This window comes from Delphinapterus leucas, chromosome 8 (assembly GCF_059928025.1).
Source record: "Delphinapterus leucas isolate spDelLeu-1000000601 "Yukka" chromosome 8, BTC_Dleu_Yukka2, whole genome shotgun sequence".
NCBI lineage: Eukaryota > Metazoa > Chordata > Mammalia > Artiodactyla > Monodontidae > Delphinapterus > Delphinapterus leucas.
The window spans coordinates 14,643,647-14,667,969 of record NC_143136.1 but is presented as its reverse complement, the minus strand read 5'-3'; the positions used below and the strand labels follow the sequence as shown (position 1 = coordinate 14,667,969).

The 24,323-nt window shown below is 42.2% G+C and overlaps 1 protein-coding gene across 11 annotated transcripts in view; it reads right to left on the bottom strand.

Annotated features, from left to right (window-relative positions):
* Positions 1 to 2,251: 2,251 nt before the first annotated feature.
* The window catches only part of WDFY1 (WD repeat and FYVE domain containing 1), a 66,375-nt gene continuing 44,303 nt past the window's right edge, over positions 2,252 to 24,323 (bottom strand). For 2 of the 11 annotated variants that reach the window (XM_089916301.1, XM_089916305.1), the window contains 2 exons: positions 22,541 to 22,847; positions 18,010 to 21,953 (listed from right to left, as the gene is read on the bottom strand). In XM_089916301.1, coding sequence (XP_089772427.1) covers positions 21,894 to 21,953; positions 22,541 to 22,847 — 367 coding nt within the window. In that variant the 3' untranslated portion in view covers positions 18,010 to 21,893. The other 9 variants (XM_089916308.1, XM_022567802.3, XR_016394016.1 and 6 more) reach the window with 8 other exon arrangements.

The following is a 24,323-nucleotide window of genomic DNA, read 5'->3' as shown; positions in this document are numbered from 1 at the left end:
GCGTCCGGAGCCTGTGCTCTGCAACGGGAGAGGCCGCTCAACACCATTAGGTACTTAGTTGTGTACTATCCTTAATTAATACATTTTAACACATAAGCCATTAGATTGAAAAGCAAAAACTACCCTTGTCTACTGCCTGCTGGAAATCTGAAATCTGAAAACTATTTGGAGGTTTCTCCCTATCCTTTACCCAATAAGTTTTGAAAGGTTCAAATTCACATAAGTATAACCTGCTTAATATTTGTAAACAAGGCTTAAAGTTTTTGTAAAGAATTTGTAAAGAATAAAATAGATAAACAACAACAAGGACCTACTATATGGCACACGGAGCCATATTCAGTATCTTGTAATAACTTATAATGGAAAAGAATCTGAAAAAGAATATGTAAATATATATGTATATATATATATATATATATATATATATACATATACATATATAGATAGATAGATAAAACCAAATCACTTTGCTGTACACCAGAAACTAACACAACATTGTAAATCAACTATACTTTAATAAAAAGTTGTCTGTTTTGAAAAATAAACTTCATATAATATTCAAAAATAAATAAATAAAAATAAAACGAATTTCTAAGGAGCCATGTGAAGAAATATATATCACATTCCCAGACACCAGCTACAATTTTAACTCTGTTGTATAATTAGGACTTTGACATTTTTTACCTTAATTAAATATGAAGGTTTGAGATAACACTATATTAAAATGTACATTTCTTAATTTTCATTTTACTACTTTTACAAGTTGTGGTTGAAATGAAAAAAAAATCTTCAAGTAATTCATTATAACTCTATCACTGATGTCCAGGTTTTATGAAGACTAACAGGTTTTTTTTGGTGTGAGGAGAGGGAAACACAAAATTGTTTAAAAACCCTCAGCACTCAACCAATAAAAGAATTCATTCAAGAAGCAGGATATATATATATATATATATATATATATATATATATAAAGGTTCCGAAGAACCTAGGGGCAGCACAGGAATAAAGACGCAGATGTAGAGAATGGACTTGAGGACACGGGGAGGGGGAAGGGTAAGCTGGGACGAAGTGAGAGAGTGGCATGGACATATATACACTACCAAATATAAAATAGATAGCTAGTGGAAAGCAGCCGCATAGCACAGGGAGATCAGCTCGGTGCTTTGTGACCACCTGGGGGTGGGGGGTGGGGGTGGGATAGGGAGGGTGGGAGGGAGATGCAAGAGGGAGAGGATATGGGATATATGTATATGTATAGCTGATTCACTTTGTTATACAGCAGAAACTAACACAACACTGTAAAGCAATTTTACTCCAATAAAGATGTTAAAAAAAGAAAGAAGCAGGATATAATTTCAAAAGACAAAAACAAATCAATAACCTTCATATACACAATTACCAGTTAGAGGATACAATCGCTGAGAAACCTGCATTTACCCTATCAACAAAAATGAAAGGAAAAAAAAAAAAACACTTGGGAATAAATTTAACACAAAATGTGCAAAACCTTAGAGGAGACCAAAATTTTCCTGAAAGACACAAAGTAGATTTGAACACAAGGAACACATTCTCTTTTGCACAAGATGACTGAACATCATAAAGATGTCAGTTCTCCCTAACTTAATTCATAAATAACTTATCCCAATAAAAGTACCAAGGCATTGTTTACAGAGCTAGACAAGTAGAAATAAAGTTTATATGGAAAAATAAACATTCAAGAGCAATCAGGAAACATTTTAAAGGAGCTACAAAATAGACTAGCTCTACTAGACACTAACACATACTACGAAGCCTTCAGAACTAAAGCAGTATAGCACTTTGTGACAGGAGCAAATAGACCAGTGGAATGGCTTATAAAGTCGAGAGACAGACCCGAGTCTATTCGGAACTTTATGACAAAGCTTATCTCGAATCACTGACGCAAAGATGGATTTTTTAATAAATGGTACTGGTACACTGATTTACCATTTGGAAAAAAATAAAGTCAGGTCCATATGTCACGCCACATGAGAGTAAACTCCACAGGAACCAGGAATCTAACTGTAAAAACGAAAGAAAGGGAGAAAGAGATAGAAAGAGAGAGAGAAAGAGGGAGGAGGGAGGGAGGGAGGAAGGAAGGGGAAGAGAGAGAGCAAGAGATAAAGGAAGAATGAAAGAGAAAGGAAATCACACAGGACTAAAGAAAACATAAATTCCTCTTTAACCTGTGTATATGGAAGAGTTTTTCTAACAAGAGACAAAATCAATAAAAGATTGATAACTTTGGCTACATAAAAATTTTTTTTAAATTTTATGGCAGAAAAAACACCATAAGTCAAAAGACACATGAAAAACTGTGGAGGGACTTCCCTGGGGGTCCAGTGACTGAGTTAAGGCTCCATACTTCCACTGCAGGGGCCACAGGTTCGATCCCTAGTTGGGGAACTAAGATCCAGCAGGCCACGTACAGGGCCAAAAAAGACAAAAAAAGAAAAAAAGAAAAACTGGGGAAACATTTCTTGCAACATAGCCACAGATAAAGGGCTACTTCCCTAACATAGAAAGAACTTCTCAGAATTGAGAACAAAATGATCAAAATACCTGGCTGAAAAATCTCTCTCTCTCTCTGTCTCTCTCTGTCTGTCTGTCTGTCTCTTTCTCTCTCTCTCACACACACACACACACACACACACACACACACACACACACGCACAAGTTGTTTTTGTTTGCATTTTGTTTTTTATTGAGGTATAATTGACATCACATAATGTTTTAAATGACCATTAAACATATGTAAAGATGTTCAACTTGAGAAATGCAAATTAAAACTGGAGATTCCTCAACTTTTTGGTTAAGGATCGATCATTGAACAGCATGACAACAAACTCTGTTGGCAGGCTGTGGGGAACAGGCTCTCTCATCCACTGCTGTGGGAATGCAAACTGGTTCAGCCCTTATGCAGGGTAACTTGGCAACACCTAACAAAACTATTACGTGTTTACCTTTTGATCCAGCAATTCCACTTCTAAGAATTCACATGAAGATACACCTCCAACAATACAAAAATACAGTGCACAAAATAAATCTCTGTGACATTATTGGTAATTGCAACATATTGGAAACCACACGTAATCCGTGCACAGGAGGCATCTAAATAAACTGCGGTACAGCTATACTCTGCAGCACAAATGAATGAGAAGAACTTCCGTGAACTGATGCGGCTGGTTCCCAGGATATACTGTTAAATGAAGAAAGCAAAGTGCAAGAGTATGTATAGTACTCTACCTTCATACAACAAAAAAGAGCAAACAAAACACACGTGCATCTGCCTCTTGTGAAGAAGGAGCCTAAACCAGGCACTGTCCGATTATTTGCCCAGAGTTAGTGGGTGGGATGGGAGTGGAGAAGCTAGGAAGGGGCTAGGGGAATGTCACTTCTCTACGTATAGCTCTGGGCACAGTTCTAACATTTGGATCCAGGTTAATGTTTCACATCTGTATTAGTCAGGATTTCCTAGAGAAACAGAACCAATAGGATGTGTATATATAGATGGCCCCCAACCTATGATGGTTCGACTTACGACTTTTCAACCTTACCATGCTGTGAAGGTGATACGCATTCAGTAGAAACCATACTTCGAATTTTGAATTTCACAGGGCTAGCGATACTCAGTTCCATATTCTCTTGTGATGCTGGACAGTGGCAGTGAGATGCAACTCCCAGTCAGGCGATCACGAGAGTGAACAACTCATACATTTAGAACCATTCTGAATCCAACAACCATTCTGTTTTTCATTGTCAGTACAGTATTCAATAAATTACAGGAGATATTCAACACTTTATTATAAAATAGGCTTTGTGTTAGATGATTTGGCCCAACTGTAGGCTAAGGTAAGTGATCTGAGCACGTTTAAGGTAGGCTAGGCTGAGCTATGATGTTTGGTAGGTTGGGTGTATCAAACGCGTTTTTGACTTAAGATTTTTTTTTTTTTTTTTGCGGTATGCGGGCCTCTCACTGTTGTGGCCTCTCCCGTTGCGGAGCACAGGTTCCGGACGCGCAGGCTCAGCGGCCATGGCTCACGGGCCCAGCCGCTCCGTGGCATATGGGATCTTCCAGGACCGGGGCACGAACCCGCATCCCCTGTATCGGCAGGCGGACTCTCAACCACTGCGCCACCAGGGAAGCCCGACTTAAGATACTCTTAAGATGGGTTGATTGGGTTGTAACACCATTAAGAGTTGAGGGAGATCTATATATAGAGAGACATTTATTTTAATAAATTGGCACATGCAGTTATGCAGGCTGACAAGTCCCAAACCTGCAGGGTACAGTTCTTGGACCCTATCCCCTCTGGTTAAAGATAAAGAACTGTTAAATACTGGACCAGAATTTAGGAAACAAATTCTTCCTCTTCTCTCTCCTCCCCCCAAGTCCTTCTCCTTTCCCTTCTTCTTTGGAGATATAGATTAGGAATTCTAAAACCATTTCCTGTATGTTCTAGGATTCAACAAGTAAGTAAATATATTATGGGTCACGGGAGACAGGTTTCTCACTGTTGTAGAAGGGAGTCATAAATGCAGAAAGAGTGGGTGGTAGAATGAACCCTGTAGTGTTCGCTTGAAGTTGGAATTATCATTAAGAATGCATGATAGGGAATTCCCTGGTGGACCAGTGATTAGGACTCCATCCTTCTACTGCAGGGAGCACAGGTTCGATCCCTGATTGGAGACCTCAGATCCCACATGCTGCGTGGCACGGCCAAAAAAAAAAAAGAAAAGAAAAAGAATGCATGATAGAGGTATAGAATAGATATAGGTGTGTGTAGGTATATATGTATATGTATATGTGTGTGTGTGTGTGTGTGTGTCTGTGTGGAGACATACATCTATTTCCTAAACTCACTCCTTTGAAAAGGCCTAAAATCGGTAATACCCCAGAAGCAATGAGCCCACCTAAAACCCAGATCTTGCTTCTATATACCATGAAATAAAACAAACTTTGAAGAAATGACAGGCACCAGGGCTGACACAGGGAAAGTGTAAGAAAAGCCTGGAATGTCTTGTTGTGCCAGAAAGTAAGCAAAGAATGATAGTGACATGTTCAGAGGACACAAGAGCCAGCTTGAAAGAACTCCCACGGGAAAAATTAAACGAATTCAAGCAATAAAATAATAATAGTAAAGGATTATAACCTATTGGATAAAATAAGAATTCACTAGTCTACATGGATTGATTGATTTATAAACAAACAAGCAAACACATGAAGGGAAAGGCAAAGCTTTTTAAAAAAATTTATTTATTTTTTATACAGCAGGTCCTTATTAGTTATGTATTTTATACATATTACTGTATACACGTCAATCCCAATCTCCCAATTCATCCCACCACCACCACCACCACCCCTGCCACTTTCCCCCCTTTGTGTCCATACATTTGTTCTCTACATCTGTGTCTCTATTTCTGCCTTGCAAACCGGTTCATCTGTACCGTTTTTCTAGATTCCACATATATGCGTTAATATATGATATTTGGTTTTTTTCTTTCTGACTTACTTCACTCTGTATGACAGTCTCTAGGTCCATCCACATCTCTACAAATGACCCAATTTCATTCCTTTTTATGGCTGAGTAATACTCTATTGTATAGATGTACCACATCATCTTCTTTATCCATTCGTCTGTTGATGGGCATTTAGGTTGCTTCCATGACCTGGTTATCGTAAACAGTGCTGCAATGAACATAGGGGTGCATGTGTCTTTTTGAATTATGGTTTTCTCTGGGTAGATGCCCAGTAGTGAGATTGCTGGGTCAAGGCAAAGCTTTTCTTAGTAGAAAGCAACTAATAAATGTAGAATAAATGCTGGAATTAAAAAAATCATCAAGCAGTCTTGGTGAGTACCAAGAAAATCATCAAGCAAGAATCACCAATGGATGCTAAAACTAGTGGGTGAAAATTTGAAGAGTAATAGGGTGTTCATAGAGTCTCAAAGTATTCATTACATGTGTTACTGAACCAGGTTGGTTTGCCCAAAGCACCCCAAGCCAAACACTGAGACGCCGAGGATTGTAGCAGAGAAGGGGTTTCTTCACAAGGCAGCCAAGTGAGGAGATGGGAGAACAATTCTCAAATCGGCCTCCCTGAAGGCAAGGGGCTTGGAATATTTATGGGTAAAGAGCATAGGGTGGTCAGAGGTGCAGGGGAAGGTGATTTGAGAGAGGAAAAAAGTGAGGTAATTGCTGCTCTGCACAGACATATCTGAGTTACGTGCTCTTCATGGGATGCACGTTCAGAAAATGGTGGCATTAGCTTGATCTGAGGGTGGAGATTTTGACCCTCTGACGTCAAAAGGTCAGACTGGACAGCTGCACAGGCCCAGTTTGAGGTCGGTGGTCCCAACCAGTCTTAGCCAGCTCCAACTGTTACGATAGCAACCCATAGGTCAGAGGTATTATCTATGGCGGTGGGGGGAGACTTAGGGAGTCTTGTGATATATTACCAAGACTGTGTGAAGCTTGGAGGGTATACAACTTGCAAAAATAATTAAAGCGAGCTTAGTCAGTGAAGGCAGTTTACAGGATATTATTTATTAAGCGAATTATAGTTTAAGGGATCTAACCGATGACTGCCTTCGGTTTCACATATAGTAAAATATTAAAATTTGGAGAATTTGGGAGGGTCCATGGGAATTCTTGCAACTTTTTGTAAGTCTGAAGTTGTGTCAAAATAAAAAGTTAAGAAAAAAGCCGTTGACAGCATTCTCAATTATTGATAATTGAGGACCAAGATAAATTCAACAGTCTTACGCACGTCCTAGATGATTGGAATTTTTAAAAATAATGTTTAAATGCTCACAAATACACCAAGACCATTTGTCTTCTAAAAAAATTTTTTATTGAAATATAGTTGATTTGCAATGTTGTGTTAGTTTCAGGACTACAGGAAAGTGAATCTTTTTTAGACTCTTTTCCATTATAGGTTATTACAAGATATTGAACTTGGAACTAGGAGCTACTGTATGGTTCCCTGTGCTATATTGTAGGCCATTGGTTTTGAAGGACTTATTTCTGTAATATATTTTCTATTTTTTAAAAAGATGATTATTGTAAAGACAAACGGCCATTGAAATCTTTTTTACCTGGGGTGAAAGTCACTGTGAAATCGTTGAAAACTAGAATTACGTTGCTCTTTTCTCTAGTAATCAATTAGCAATACTGTGTCAAAGTAAAGAAAGCTGGGTGTTTTGGGGGGCGGGGGGCAGTGGTCAGTGGGAAGGAAGGAAGGAAGCTTTCATATCTTGAGAGATGTGGTGGTTATGCTTTAGCTTTTAATTCATGAAATTAAAATGGAAGCTTTAAACATGTTAGATTAAAATTACATTATGAGTAAAATGATGTCATAATAGTTTTAAGTCTTGGAGGTAAACTGGAAACCTAATTAAAATCAACATATATATCACTCATAATTATGACTATTAAACAATGTGAATTAATTTCAAAATCAAAATAGAAATTAAAAATGGAAAAATGCATCAAACATACTCTGTAGACATAATAATTCAAAATCTTCTTTTCAAAATTTAATTCTAATGAAAATTGATCCTGTTTTAACTGGGTCTCTTGTAGAGTCTGATAGAAACTTTGACCTTGACTAATTCGGGGGAATATAACAAAGAAACAGAAGGAATTTGAGTATGACAACGTTTATATTTTACGAGAACTTGCAAGAGTGTTGGTATTAATCTAAAATTTGCCTCCTGAGTAATATAAATCCTGTCTGTTTATAGACAGAGAGGTGTTTATTTTATTTTATTTGTTTTTTTTGTTTTGCGGTATGTGGGCCTCTCACTGTTGTGGCCTCTCCCGTTGCGGAGCTCAGGCTCCGGACGCGCAGGCTCAGCGGCCATGGCTCACGGGACCAGCCGCTCCGCGGCATGTGGGATCCTCCCAGACCGGGGCACGAACCAGTGTCCCCTGCATCGGCAGGCGGACATCTCAACCACTGCGCCACCAGGGAAGCCCGGTGTTTATTTTAATTTACTAAGGCTTAATAAGCTGAATTTTGAATCTGCATAACATATCCTGAGCACACGTCCTATGTGCCAGGAACCATTCTAAACACTTTTACATGGATTAATTGATTTGGCCATAACAACCTCCCAATGATGTAGGCACCATCACAACCTTCTCTTTAGAGATAAGGAAACTAAGGCACAGAGAGGCTAAGTAACTCACCCAAGATCACACAGCCAGTAAGTGATAGCTGGGATTCAAGCCCAGGCATGAAGTCATCAGGGGATGCACTCCTAACCATTATCCCACACTGCCTCCCCTTCCCAAACAAAGTTAGATGCTTGTAAAAGAAAGGGCTATCACCATTAACAATAAAAACTAAATTTTTTGAATTTATCAACGGTATTTATCATCAGTCCCAAAGAGGTTATTCTGTCTACTCTTTGAAATAAACTATGTGAATTTTCTACTACTGGGACTTGAAATATGAAACACTGATCCACTTAACCTTTGCGCATGGTGCCCTAGAGTTCACTGAGATTCACCAATGTTTCCCGACATGTATAAATAAAGTGTTTAAATTAAAACTTGGGAAACTTGAATTAATGAAGAGAAGACACTAGGCAACTTTTTAGATAAATGAAAGGCCAGCGAAGGGAGAACAATAACCATTTATTTTCACCAAAAGCAAAAAAACAAAAAAACTTCCATTTCAGCAAGAATGCTGAAGAATGCTGGGCTGGGCTGTTAAGAATGTCCTCACATTCTTTGTAAATCACACAGACAGGTGGTTTTGTAGAGTCCATATGGGAACGTGTATGGATTAGAGAGTCCTTGGGTATTTGTTTCAATCTAGATTAAGACTTGAAATGAGAAGCAATAGTTCTTAGAAATGGAAGACTCCAGGGACAAAACTCTTTGTTCAATATCTCCTGACTCGACTCCAAATCTCTATTTTGGTTGAATGCTCCCTTCACTAACTCATTCTCATGACAGAGATTTCCTGAGCACCTGCCTCGTGCCAGGCACAGTCCCAGGTGCTGTGACCAGGGCTGCGTTATGACTTCTGTGGGTCCCAGGCCACTCTTGCCATCATGGCCCCCCGTCCCCATAAAAATATCTTAAATAGTATATTTTATGACTACGTTGATATAAAGACAAATATAATCCAGGCTAGACTCGTTATTATATATTCATTCTTCTTATCTTCATTTTCTCTTCTGATTTGAGAAGGAATTAAAATAAAACTGCTTTTGTGAGCCTGTAGGCATGATGCTTCCTAAACCTACTGGACAAGCAGGCTGTTTGTGACAAAGAGTTTATATTTTCATTGAGCTTATAGTCTAAGGAGGGAGAGAAATATTAGTCACATTATTCACATTAGTAAATGAACGAAGAGGACAGCTTCACATGATGGTAATTCCTAAGAAGATGAGGGTAATGTGACTCAGGTCAGGACTAGGGTGCAGCATGTGAGGCTCCCGGGGCATAACGTTTAAGGAGTCAAAGCCACACAAGTTATTAATCCCGAGCTTGTAGGACCCTGAGGGTGAGGGTGATTATGCACCATTTAATGGAACCAGAAAGCGAATGAAGGTGAACAAGCTTCCATTTAATTTCACTTGTAAATAAAAGTAAGAAACCAAGATTTAAAAGCCCCGAGGCAGTCTGGAGCGGTTGTAGTTTTGCATGCACCCTGCATACCAGATCGCGCGCCACCGTCTATCAATGATAAAGGTATCAGTGGACACTTCACCCTTTTAAAATGGTATATATAAAATAATTAACTACAATGGAAAAGAAAACAAATAAAATGGTATAACTGCGATGACTATTCCACGCTGGGATAATAAGATGTCTGCAGATCCCCTTCTCAAACGGACAAGCTAGGCATCTAACAAAAAGTATCCTGGACTAGTTCCCCACACCCACACCTCCTGAGGAGCCTAACAGTCCAGCAGGCATGGCATTTATGCAGCAGTAATTCCCCTGCAAGCATTGCCACCGTTCATCAATTCCCTCCTATTAACTATCTCCAAGGAATTACCCGGCGGTCCGGTGGTTAGGACTCTGCGCTTCCACTGCAGGGCACACGGGTTCCATCCCTGTTCCGGGAACCAAGATCCCACATGCCGCCTGGCACAGCCCCAAAATACCCAAACCAAACAAAAAACCATCTCCAAATAACAGAAGTCTAGAAAGATGTAAAAATGTAGTTTATCAGGCATTCCTAATTCACAGATCATGTGGCACCATAGTGAATCTAGATGTCAAAAATAATATGGTGCCGAAGTCAGCACAGCAAAGACACAGAAACTACAGGTAACTCATATACCTTCTCTTAGAAACCTTACATACTTAGATACCTATGATTAGGAATTATGTGTTTATTATGAGAAAACTATAGGAAGGACCCAGAGCAACCTGGCCTCAACAGTCTTTGGCAGCAATGTGTTCAAGCGATATGAGACAATAAACAGTAAGGACAGAAGCCATTCAAGTTGAATAAATGGGTAAATCAAGTGGATTTGTAGGTATAAAGATACTGGAGGATCTATTGATTCAGGAGAGGGGAGATTTAGGAGGCAGTGACACTTTTTAATCAGTAATTAATTTTGTCTTACACAACTGGACAGTTGAGTAACATATTATGAGAAACACAGAGTGAAAATGCCAGGCGCTGAGGTCCAGTGAGGAAGAGGGTCCCCGAGGCTGCAGCAGAATCGACAGGCTGTAGAGTCAAAATGGAATTGAATCCCGGCCCTTCCACTTAGTAGGCTGGGCAAGGTCACTGAACTTTAATGTCTCTGAACCTTTCAGAACTTTAGTTTCCTTCTCTGTAAAATGGTTATTCGTTCTCATTCATGGATGTTGCATGAAATAAAGAAAAAACGCACACGGAATATTGGCTTGGCATCTGGTCAGTTCTGAATATGCTGGGTTCTTTTTGTGGTACGAGTTCGGATCAGGGTTCCCCAGCATCTACTTTTCAGCTCGACAACTGATCGTAATTCTGAGCTATATGGCAGCCCCAACCTTCCCAATGCTCAGGGGAAAACTTGGAGCGTTTTCTGACTGAGCCGCCATCATTTCTCTCCTGGATTAATTCCCAGCCTCTTCAGCTACCTGCCTGCCCGCATCACTACAGGGTATGGGCAAAGGAGCAGCCAGTGACCCTCCTAATATGCGAGTCAGCTCATGTCACTCCTGTACTCAAAGCCTTCAGGTGGTTCCTACCTCACTCCGTAAAAGACAGCATCCTTGCAGTGGCCTCCGTGATCCAGCCCCCACTGAGCTCTCACTTTCTCTGCTAAAACTCTCCCCTTCACTCATTCCACTGCAGCCACTCTGGTCTCCTTGCTCTTCCCCTGACACATCAAGCTCACCCCTGTTTTGGAACCTCTGATCCAGCTATCTTCCCTGGGAACTCCTTCCTTGATTTCCTCTTAGCTATCTTCCTCACCTCCTTCAAATCCTTTGAACACGTATCACCCTGATCACTCTATTTGGCAAACTACGCCTACCCACCACCTGCATGCTCTATTTGTGGCAACCTGTTCTTTGCCTTTTCTCCATAGCACTATTACCTTCGAGTATACTGTATAACTTATCTATTAGGCTTACTGTGTATTGTCTGTCTCCCTCTGTAGGAATGTAAACTCCACAAGGGCAGGATCTTTGTTTTGTTCATTTTCTTTTTTTCTCAAGGATCTAGAATAGTACCTATACATGGTAGAAACTCAGTATTTTTTCAATGAATGGTGTTGTGTCAATAAAAACACAATATATATGATGTAATACACATCACATATAGTAACGTTTCAGTGCTTAGAAAACTGGGAATTCCATAATTCAGAACTCTCCATGCCCTAATCATGGTACATAACTTGCATTTACATAATGGGCAAAAAACATTGAGAAAGTTAGAGCACCCTTAAATATGACCAATATAAAATCTGAATATGCTTAGTACAGACTGGGCTAATTCAAAACCGAATTCATGTGGCAGCCTGGATGGGAGGGGAGTTTGCGGGAGAATTGGATACATGCTGTGCACCTGAAATTATCACAACATTGTTTTTTGCTTGTTGGTTTTAATTTATTTTATTTATTTTTGGCTGCGTTGGGTCTTTGCTGCTGCGCGTGGGCTTTCTCTAGTTGCAGTTAGCAGAGGCTTCTCTTCGTTGCGGTGCGCAGGCTTCTCATTGCGGTGGCTTCTCTTGTTGTGGAGCACGGGCTCTAGGTGCACGGGCTTCAGTAGTTGCGGCATGCAGGCTCAGTAGTTGTGGCACACGGGCTTAGTTTCTCCGCGGTGTGTGGGATCTTCCCAGACCAGGGCTCGAACCCGTGTCCCCTGCATTGGCAGGCGGACTCTTAACCACTGAACCAGCAGGGAAGCCCTATCACAACATTGTTAATTGGCTAGACTCCAACATTAAATAAAAAGTTAAAAAAAAAAGTTTAATGTGGTCAAAAGGGAAATCTCAAAGAAAAATTTGGAGTGGAGGTAGGGCGATGGGCTTGGTGGGTAGGAATGCAGAGGAAATCTGAAGAAAGATAAGGAGGATCAGGACCCATTAGCTATAGGTCCCTAGAGTACTCTTATGAAAAGGAATCCCAATTGTTTCTGAAGAAGCTCGTTGGTACTGTGTTGCCTTGGGTCCACTTCTCTTGCTTGGGTTGGCGGGTGGGTAGGGACGGTGCTCTGTCCTATGGCTCCCAGATGAGGAATTAATGGCTTGTTGTTCAGGTTACTACTGCTGTGTAACAAATCACTCCACAACTTAACAGCTTAAAACAAGCATTTTATTTTGCTCAGTTTGGTGGGTCACGAACTGGGGAAGGGCTCACCTCGGCAGCCCTCACTGGCTCCTCTCCTGCGTGGCAGTTGTCAGCTGGATCTGCAGACATCTGAGAGCTCAGATAGGCTGCCTCCAAGATGGCACACCCAGATAATGCTGGCTGTCAGACGGAGCTCAGCTCTGCCGCCGACCACAACACCTGGCCGTCTCAGGTGGCTGCTTTCCCGCAGAGAACTAGGTGGAAGCTGTGTGGTATTTTCTTATCTAGCCTCAGACACTGCATGGTGTCACTTCTGCCATAATCTATTGGTGAGTCACTAAGGTTGACCCAGATTCAAGGGGAGGGTACCTAAATCCCACCACTCAATAGGAGGAGGGTCTAAGCGTTTGCAGAAATATTTTTAAACCATCATACCCATCAAACATGAAGCTGCAGGGCTTCCCTGGTGGCGCAGTGGTTGAGAGTCCGCCTGCCGATGCAGGAGACGCGGGTTCGTGCCCCGGTCCGGGAAGATCCCACAGGCCGCGGAGCGGCTGGGCCCGTGAGCCATGGCCGCTGAGCCTGCGCGTCCGGAGCCTGTGCTCCGCAACGGGAGAGGCCACAGCAGTGAGAGGCTGGCGTACCGCAAAAAAAAACAAAACGAAACATGAAGCTGCAGAGTATTGTCTTCTGATTAGGTCTTAATGATGATCAGGCTCCCAGAACTAGTGCTTGATGTTTTAGAAACATCTCATGTCCCCCGTGTACTTACCTTCTATAGCCTCTCTACACTTTTCTCTAACTGCTCCTTCCAGCCTCTGGAAACTGTAAGAGTAGCTTGGAAGGTGAGATAGGATGGGTAGGAATGATGGTGGTGGAGGAACAGGAATTTCACACTACGGATTCACTCCCTAAGAAAATTCACCTAAGTTCCTTGGCATTTATGCACACAGCACCCAAACTGTACACATACAGGCATCATCATTTAAGTGTCTGTGGTGTGCCTGATCCTCTGCTCCATGCTGTGTTTGCACAAATTCTCTGTCCCATAGAAGTTAGAGAGAGGAAAACAAGAACTGCACGGTTAGACAGGAGCAAGCAACGAGAACACCGAAGTCAGGGAGATAATGACAGGACAGGTTAGAACTTGGGCTTCTGCTGTGAGTGGGGTGGAGTCGTGAGGGTTTTGTGTACGGGAATGACATGATCCGAGCCGTGTTTTTTTTTTGTTTTTTTGCGGTACACGAGCCTCTCACTGTTGTGGCCTCTCCCGTCACGGAGCACAGGCTCCGGACATGCAGGCCCAGAGGCCACGGCCCACAGGCCCAGCCTCTCCGCGGCATGTGGGATCCTCCCGGACCGGGGCACGAACCCGTGGTCCCCTGCATCGGCAGGCGGACTCTCAACCACTGCGCCACCAGGGAAGCCCCTGAGCCGTGTTTTAACAGGTGTGTTGAGAAAAGGCTGTTAGGGGCAGGAGGTGGGAGGCTGGTTAGGAGGTCACTGGAACAGTGCAGATGACAGGGAACTGGATCACGGTAATAGCAGCTGAATGGTGAAGAGTGGCCGTACTGGGATACATTTTGAAGGTACAGCCAATAGGCTTGTACTGAGGTTTGTGCCTGCAAGCTTGCCTGTATTTTCAGCACACATTTGCAACTTGGGATTCATCCGATAGATTACAGCTGACATGACTCCTGCAGCAAAAGACATTTGATGCCATGTCAATAAAATACAAGAAATAGGAAAGTACAATAATAACGCAGAAATAAAGTCCCAAGTCACTTGAGCAAAGAATTATTTTTACACAAGTAAATCCAGAAATAAAACAAATTTCTGTTTGACCGTATGCTTTCTCCTCTCCCTTCCTCTTTTTGACACTACACTGGGTTAATTCAACCAGATGTTCCTACTTAATTTTAGAAGTTGCTCTTCAATTAGTTCCTCTAAGTACAGGTAACAGCTCAAGGAAGAGCACATAAAACCTTCAACGTATTCAGCCTAATGTGGCATTTTCAAAGGATGAGAAGAAACAAATGTATGATGGGCAATGAGGATACAGATAGAAAGGCTGGTCCCTGCCTTTCAGAGGCTCTCAGGCAAGAAGCAGGGCACATGTCAGCAGGCCATCACAATGTATGTATCAAGTCTCCCGTCATGAGTTAAAGCATGTGGTGGGTCCGGAAGAAGAGTTTAAATAAGGCTGCAATTGTTCGAAGGTAATTTTCCTTCCTGTGACTTCAGGTATCTTGAATTCAACAAATTGTGCAATCATGCAAATTTTGATATCACAGCATTAACTGGAACAGTCTACAGCTATTGAAATACCTGGTTACCGTTATCTTGTCAAAAGAATATCCTATTTATTTAATAAGGGAATGATACTTTGAATTCTGAAATAGTAAAATCATGTAACTGTTTTGTGACTTTATTAGTTGGGTTTGATTTTGGTGGAGTCTACGGGCTATTAGCTATTCTTAAATGTTGCGGGAATAGATGAAAATCCCCGTTACGAGAGCAGATTTAAGTAAAAGTCCCTTACCAGTGTCCCAGGCTTAACAGCCACACTTTAGAAGAGTGATTCCCAAGTTCTTTCAAATTTATTAGCTTGATCTGGGGACACTGCTACATTCTTTGCCGTGCATTAATGTTAATCTATTTCAGATAAAAATACAATTTACTTTCTGGAAGGAATTTTTTTTAACAGTTTCAAAATGATGTATAAATAGTAGAGGATCATAAATATCATAAAACACAGATTAAGAATCACTGCTCTTTGGAGTCTACGGGAAATGATTGGCTTGTAAGAAACTTGGCGTTATAAATGTCACCACAGAAGCCACCTATCAGTAACACCACTGGTTCATGAGTCCAGGGTGAAGGTGAGGGGGTGACAAATAGAATTCTAATGCCCCCCTTGACCTTAAACTCTAGGGTGTGGGAAAACATACCACACATCCCTTGCTAATGGTGTAACGAAATTTCTATTACTTTATCTTTCTCCAGGATCTAAAATTTCTTCAAATATGAAAGACCCAGATGGGGTACTAGAAAAAGAAGCATGAGTTTTGAGGTCAGACGGACCAGAGCTTGAATCTTCCATTTCTACACCACAGATGACAAGACTCAAGTCAAGAAGGTGGTCTCATAGTGTGTTACTCAACTTTGCTGGGAAACTGTATGTATCAACATGCAATAAAGTCCCTAAGGGGTGGTCTGTGTGCGCGGTGAAAAGATTTAGAAAGAGATCTAACTATAGTCAAGGAAACTTAGGGACTAAAGAGTGATGGATGGGAAAGGGAGCTATAACTCAAGTACCAGCGTTAGCCTCCCGAGAATGTTTTTATAAGTGAGGCAGGTGAAACCTAAAATGGGAAGGCAGGAAACAACTTGCTGGTCTGTTTCCACCTTCCGAGTGAAAAGCGACCAGCTGACTCTTCAGCACCCTCGGCAACAAGCACATCAGGCTGTCGTAACAGCACTGAGGTCATCCAGCCAACCTTTTATCCCCCACATCCTTGTCCACTGCACAGTCTGCCAGAGGTGACCTGGGCTCTATCTAGACTGTCTTACAGAAACCCGTAAGTCAACAAGCTGGAATTCCATAGATTAAGACACTAAGCTACGCCTGTTTATTGCCTATTCAAAGGAACAAATTCAAGCGTTGGCAATGGTATGAGGATATTAGCAATAAGAATAAACACAATATGCATATTCTTTGACCCAGCAATCCCTACTGCTAAGAATTTATCCTCATCATTGGAAAAATGGGAAAAGATGAGTATACAAGCATGCTGAGTCTAGTATTTTAAAATATTTAGAGTTTTAATTAAAAATTCAAAAGATGTATAATCTAATTTCAACATGGGATTGGTGAAATAAATGATGGTTCAGCCACATAATGGAACAATGGAATACCGCTGTGCAGGCTAAATTATGCTACAGCTAAAACACACACACACACATACCCTACCTCAGCGGACTAAAACAACAAAGATTTATTTTCCCCTCATATAACATCCACTGCAAGTCCAGGGCAAGTTGGGTTCCATGGGATGGTTCAGCATCATACTCCTCTATCAACATGTACTTCCGTGACCGCTCGGGAAGAAACTGGTGGTTGAGCCTCTCTCGCCTGCAATTAAATGCTTCTGCCTGTACTTCATTGGCTGAAGTAAGTCACGTGGACTTACGTAACCTCACAGAGTTGGAGACTGGCAGTCCCAGGACACGTTCAGACAGCACAGAGCTAGTGTCCACTGCGACTTTGCAGCAACCAATAATGCTAACAGGGTGCACAAGTTTTTGACATGGGCTAACTATCCATACTACCTCAGGTGGGGAAAAAAGGTAGTCATCCATTAACACTCTAAGTGTGTGTTCTATATGTACATGTGCATTTAAAAAAAACCCTGGAAAGATACACAGCATAAGTTTAACAGTGGTTTCTCTGGGTGGTTGGACTAAGGGGTTTTTAAAAATTCTTTTAAATACTTTTTGGTATTATCTTTTTATTCCCCTTTTCTTTTTATTATAATACACACATTATTATTATATTTTTTTCTTTGGCCATGCTACGCACCTTTTGGGATCTTGGTTCCCCAACTAGGAATCGGACCTGGGCCCCTGGTAGTGAGAGCACCGAGTCTTAACCACTGGACCGCTAGGGAATTCCCAATAAACATATTGTCTTGATGATGTGAGAAAATAAAGCTTTAGTGCTTAAAAAAAAAAAAAAAATCAATAAACTGCCAATCTGATCTCTAAACCAACCCCTTATCAGTTAAGCTGAGGACTCAGTTGTCCTGGGTCTGAACCACCCTGTGTTTCTTCATAAGACTGAGCTGTTGGCAAGGGGGCCTAGCGCAGGGATCGTGGTGTTTCCATGTGGCTCAGGGCACTCAGGGGGCCTGTATATCCTGAGTGATCCGACTCCAGGGCTTCACAAACTTCAAAACAGATCATATCTACTTCCTTTATATAAAACTCTCATTACACGCTAGCACATTAAGGCAGGAGGTATGAAGAAGGCACGCGCTTTCAAGTCAGACAGACAGTATCTCCTTGGTTTTCTCATTTGTAAGACGGGGAAAACAATGCCTTGCGGAAGTGTTGCCGGGACTGAATAATGCAAAGTCCGCAGAGCACCCAGCACACAGACAGTGCTAAACCACGGTAGCTACTACTGCTGCCCTATGTCCAGATCAAACATAACAAAAGCCAAATTAAGCAACAGAGTAACAAGCAAGGAACACTTTATTGTACGCACATTCTCAAAAAACCCACAAAAACAGAACCCGCAAATAGAAGCAAAGAACAAAGTTTTCTAGCTGTCTGGGACACGCAGGGCACCCTATCTTGTAGAAGCATAGCTAGTACAAGACAAAAGGTACTAATCAACATTGCCCTTTGCTTCCCCAGTCAAAAAAGCCTCTAGAGAAAAACACTTTAAATTGTATTCTAATATAAATCTGTTGCACAATTAAACTTCAACTTACTCAAAGAGTTACTGTATAGTAAATAGCAGAAAATAGAGTAGGCATTCAATAATCTGCTCACAATTAACAATTAAGCACTAGACACTTGAATAAATATAGCATGTATTACTTGTTAAACATCACATTTATAATGAGATGGTTTATCATTAATAGTAACGGGTTTCTTACATTTAAGGAGATACCAGGTCCAGTAACGGAAGTAGGACACAATGTAATGAAAACTGATTTTAGGGCTTCCCTGGTGGCACAGTGGTTGACAGTCCGCCTGCTGATGAGGGGACACGGGTTCGTGCCCCGGTCCGGGAAGATCCCACATGCCGCGGAGCGGCTGAGCCAGTGAGCCATGGCCGCTGAGCCTGCGCGTCTGGAGCCTGTGCTCCGCAACGGGAGAGGCCATACAGTGAGAGGCCCGCGTACCGCAAAAAAAAAAAAAAAAGAAAACTGATTTTAGAAAATATCTCCTTGGGTCTGAGCCACTATGATATTTATTCCATACTTAGGCCTGTTTCAACAGTTTAAAAATGTAGGTATTAACAAACTGAATGCTTCAGGGGGAGAACAAAGTGACACCATCTTCTAGAGCAATATGTTTTGTTTATATCCTCTAGGCAGCAGGATAGAACTAGGGCATAGTAAACAGAGATTTACAATGTAATGAATAATCTGTTTCCATCTCATGCTATAAGGGTATACTCCTATCACCTGCACTAATAAAGAGCAATTTTAGAACATGTTTAGAATGAAGAATTGGCAAGTCCTGATCACAAACATACTAGATCTAAACAGAAGGATATTCTCTAACGTTCTGTACTTTGTGATCCCTAATTGCAACTCAGCGTGAGTATTCAGGAATGGAAAAACCGGTAAACGCTTACTCAAAGAACTATGTTAAGTGACCCGTTTAAAGAGTAACGCAGTCAAAATAAGGCAATAACTAGAAGTCTAGCTGTACTCTATGTGCCCAGTCACTAAAATCGTGAAAATAGTTGTCACCCACCTTTATAAAAAATATTACCCCATTTGCTACCTAGTGTGTGATAGAGACAAGACAAGCCTGCCATGTGCGTTTCAAAAAAAAAACTGGTAATAAGCTCTGGTGGAGAAAAAGTACATTGAAACATTCTCCTTTCCTTTTCTGGATACCCTGCTCCAGTTCTTCCTCACACAGACCTTTCCTCCTTGACTTAGGTTAACCCCTTCGGAAGCGCTATATCAGCCTTATATTCTCTATGAAACACTGAGTTTTTCATTAAGGATTTTTTAAAATAAAAAAAGTCTCAAAGCTAAGGCATATTCTCAGCAGCTGCGAAACTCTGCTCGGTCTACCACAGGCGTCATAAAATCACATTTTACAGCGGTTAAAGGAAAGCAAAACCGCAGTTCGGCACCCTTCAGCATGGCAAGGGATCGATCATATTCTATTTTCCTTGCAGGACTTCATAAAATCCCCAGGATGGCACCTTTGAATGAGCTGAACCACTGACTAAACGAAGCTAACATTCAACACTGCCATTCAAGTTACCATCACTCAAACTTTCTTCTGGATTATGTTAGTAACAGACATTAGGCAAAGGGCCTAGTAAAAAGTTTTAAAGAAAACATCTTTTTCAAGTGATATAACACAAAAATTACAAGGAGCAACAAAGTCGACTTCTACTGCAGATCATTCTAGAACATGATGTGCCTGACCCCCTCTCCTTATTTGTGCCACTTGGCCATTAAGACATCTTAGTTTAACTGCCTGTCTTAAACTATTATTAAAAAAAACTCGTACAGAGTGAAGTCAGAAAGAGAAACACAAATACCGTATGCTAACACATATATATGGAGGAATCTAAAAAAAAAAAAATGGTTCTGATGAACCTAGGGGCAGGACAGGAATAAAGACGCAGACGTAGAGAATGGACTTGAGGACACGGGGAGGGGGAAGGGTAAGCTGGGACAAAGTGAGAGAGTCGCACTGACATATATACACTATCAAATGTAAAACAGATAGCTAGTGGGAAGCAGCCTCATAGCACAAGGAGATCAGCTCGGTGCTTTGTGACCACCTAGAGGGGTGGGATAAGGAGGGTGGGAGGGAGGCTCAAGAGGGAGGGGATACATGTATATGTACAGCTGATTCACTTTATTATACAGCAGAAACTAACACACCATTGTAAAGCAATTATACTCCAATAAAGATGTTAAAAAAACCACTTTAATTAACAGCTGTTATTTTAAAATATTTAGTCCCTTAGTTATATCATACACAACGATGTTGTCTTGATATGATCCCCCAAAAGCGATGCAGTAGTTTTTTTCAATATCCATTCGTAAGACTAACAAAAATACTTTTGCTATCTATTTTAAAATCTGTCCTTAAAAAAAGTCGACTTCTCTCCACTCACTTCCATAGCCCTAAAGTAACAGATACATGTTTTGCTGTTAAAAACAAATAGATATTTGAATATTAAAAGACAGGCTCCCCATTCCCTACCTCTGTCCCATCCTGGTACTAAGTCACCAAAAACTTTTAAAATGCCATTTGATACAACAGATTTTGCTAATTGTTATGAAAGTAGTTTACAAGTTAGGAATTACTGTGCAGGACCTGGTTAACAGTTACTGCTCTGGATTACTGATTTCCTTCTATGAAATAAGTTATAACTAAAAGTCAACCTAGTTTAAAAAGCTTTGGAGTCCTTTTCTGAGGTGTCTGTTAAATTGCCACAGTATCACAGGGGCTCATCTTGGAACTACAAATAGATTGTGTCTTTTAGGAGGACTGGGCTGTTCCATGGAATGGGCTGATCATATCCCATCACAGTCATGCTGGTAGCTGGGTTTTCCATTAGTCATCACTGACTGCAATCAGAAAAAGTCAGGCGGCTTGTGTGAGTCCCGTGTTAACAGCACCATAGAAACATCTCGTCCTCACAGCACATTTGGGGGAAAGGGAAGAGTGCGGACTGCCTTGGTTAGTATAAAAACTGTACAGCTCACTTAGTGACAGTCTGAGAGTTCGCCCACGGCATGCTGGCTGGGACGAGAAACAACTGAAGTGGGCCACACACTAAGAGCAGACATGGCACTACCTGGAGAGGACAGATATTGTTAAGAGGTTTCTCAGTGACGAGGCGTAGAGAATATTCACAGATGAGGAGAATCTCTGGGCTCCTAAGTCCCACTGCAGCCCCCAAGGGAGAGAACAAGCCCTCCTCCCCTGACCCCTGCTCTGCCTGCAGAGAAGCATGGGAGCCTCTGCGGGCCCAGCAGGTCTGGGGGGAAGTGTGTTTGTAGTTGGAACTGCTTGAAGAAAGTTCTAGGCTTTAACTCTTCGGTTCAGTATTTTTCCTCTGAAACTCTCGCGTGCTAAATTACTGCCTCAGCACACGTCAGCTCACCATGCCCGAGGACGTCTCGCTGGAGTAACTCCATTCCTTGGGGACCCGCTACATCCCACGGGTAGTTCCACAAAGGCCCCAAAACACACCTTTACATTTTTTTTTCTTTTTAAAAACGTTGATTTGGTTTTTAGTGGCTGCTGTCCATCCACGTGACAGTGACTGTGGAGCTACAGGGAAGCGTCCTGTTTGGTGAAGGCTGCTGCTGGGAAGGTGCAGACCCCGCCCGGCTCCTGGATCAATGTGGAGAAAACCCAGTCGCCAGGCTGCAGCCCACCACAGGCGTCATGTCCCAAATCTGCAAGAGAAGGGGGAGGCCTGGAGACGCAGCACCAGTCACGTGGCCCCCCAGGAGGCGCTGTTGGTGCTCAGAACAGACAGCTGTTACACTCTCAAAGGGGCCAACATAACTCATTCTCTTCTTTCCCTACAAAACCTTCTCGAGATTTACACAGCGACGAAACAACGCGGTCAGCTAAAATATGAAAACAGCTTATAAGCAGTATCTCTCTCGACACCTGTAAATTACATCATAATGATGTTTTACTATAAATTTACTTTTATTTTTAATAAAAAGCCCACTGGGGAAAAGCCCTTTTTTTTTTATTATGAAATAAACTATGTCATAGTTTTACAACTCAAGAGTGGTACTAAGGATAAAACACTTACTTTCAGTTTCTGCGTTAGCCACCCAAGGATTTAATAAAAAAGCGTGTGGTTATTTCTTATACGTGGGAAGCCTTCTGCCCAGGATGAAAGGATCAATAGCCAGGGAAGGAGTGATCAGAGAAAGGGGTCAGCTAAGGCCAGGCAGTGGGAGGGAGGACCCTGGGGCTGGCTCAGTGCAGACAGTGACAGAGGTGTGCCAGGCCCTCACTGGCTCACCTGGAGAGAACGACGTGGCCGAGGGAGACACCACCAAGGGCGTGGAAACTCACAAACATGCAGTTCGTTTCCAGGTTTCCACGTGGCTATAGGTTGTTCATCAAAAGGCAAGGCGAGCTTGCCAATCAGAAATGCCTTATGCACATTCATAGCATGACGGTGGAGCAATCTACACTGAGGTGCTAATTGGCAGGTTACCTTCACCACGCGATCGGTCCCACAGGTCACCATCAGGCCCCTAGCAACATCCATGGACATGTGGGAGATGTTATGTTTTCCTTCGTGAAAGGTTGCTAGAGAAGTCCGACTAACAGAGAGAAAAGAGACCATTTAAACTCACCCCACTGTTTCTAGAGCCAAGGGCTGAATTTTCTTAGCAACAGAGAGGAAATACTATAACAGCGTCAAAATTCGCTCCTAAAAATGTGGCTGCAGTTTTGAAAACTATAATTAAAGGATGATGGAAAGCATGATAAGTTGCAAGACTGTTTTATAAAAGATTTTCTAAAACTCCCAAAATAACTAAATTTTTCTTTCTTTTTTTTTTTTTTTTTAGCGGAAAGGCTGGTACCTTCCTAGACATAAGGACAAGACTACACTGCATGAGATCCCAAACTGCAGGCTCCCCCGGAACCCTGGTGTGAGAAGCAGCGCTCCTGCGCACGCTGACCCTCACTCTGCTCCAAAGCCCGCAGCAGCCCAGGCCCCATCTCCAGCTCCCTGACCGACACCAGTGGTGCCGCACTAGCTTTCCTACTTGGGCTTCCCCCAAGGTGTGTCCGTCTGCTACTTTCAAAGATGATTCACCAGCTTCCCCGGTGGCACAGTGGTTAAGAATCCGCCTGCCGATGCAGGGGACACGGGTTCGAGCCCTGGTCCGGGAAGATCCCACATGCCGCGGAGCAACTAAGCCCGTGCGTCACAACTACTGAGCTGCGTGCTGCAACTACTGAAGCCCGCGCACCTAAAGCCTGTGCTCCACAACAAGAGAAGCCACCGCGATGAGAAGCCTGCCCACCGCAACGAACAGTAGCCCCCGCTAGCCACAACTAGCGAAAGCCCGCGCGCAGCAACGAAGACCCAATGCGGCCAAAAATTAATAAAAATAAAAGAAAGGAGCAAAATAAAATGCTGGTTCTGTCCAAATGGATCTGCCTGAGTCAGGAGAGAATGGAGGACAAACAGATTTGTCTTACACACAAATAGTTATTTAAGAACAGATTGCTAAGTCAGGTTGTTGTGGAAGAGAGAACAGGGGTCTCCGGAGTTTTCCCACAAATAAAATTTCCATGCATGTGTGCGCACAGGTGGAAGCCAGGGTGCTTCTGTAGGGTGCCAGTTCAGCCACCCATCAGTGTGCACACGGCCTTGACCCTCACAGCATCCCGAGTGGTGAGGGGCTCCGGGCCAGACTGGTCTTGGCAGCATCATTTCTCACAGTGTTTGGGAGAAACTTGTCTTAAGTCATAAAGCTAGAGCAGAATCCTCTCTTTAGAAACTGTTTATGAAAGGGATAAACGTGTGGGCAGGAATACAGGTGATCCTGAACAACACGCTTCCAATGGCGTGGGTCCGCTTATACCCAGAGTTTTTTCAACGGTAAATACCACAGCACTACGTGATCCGCAGAACCGTGGATAGGAAGGGCCAACTCTTTTTATACCCAAGTTACCCACTACGCGGAGGGCTGCACCTCTGACCCTCGCGTTGTTCAAGGGTCAACCATGTATCTGTATCATTTCTCGGGCTCTCCCACTGCAGATGGACACACAAAAAGATAAAG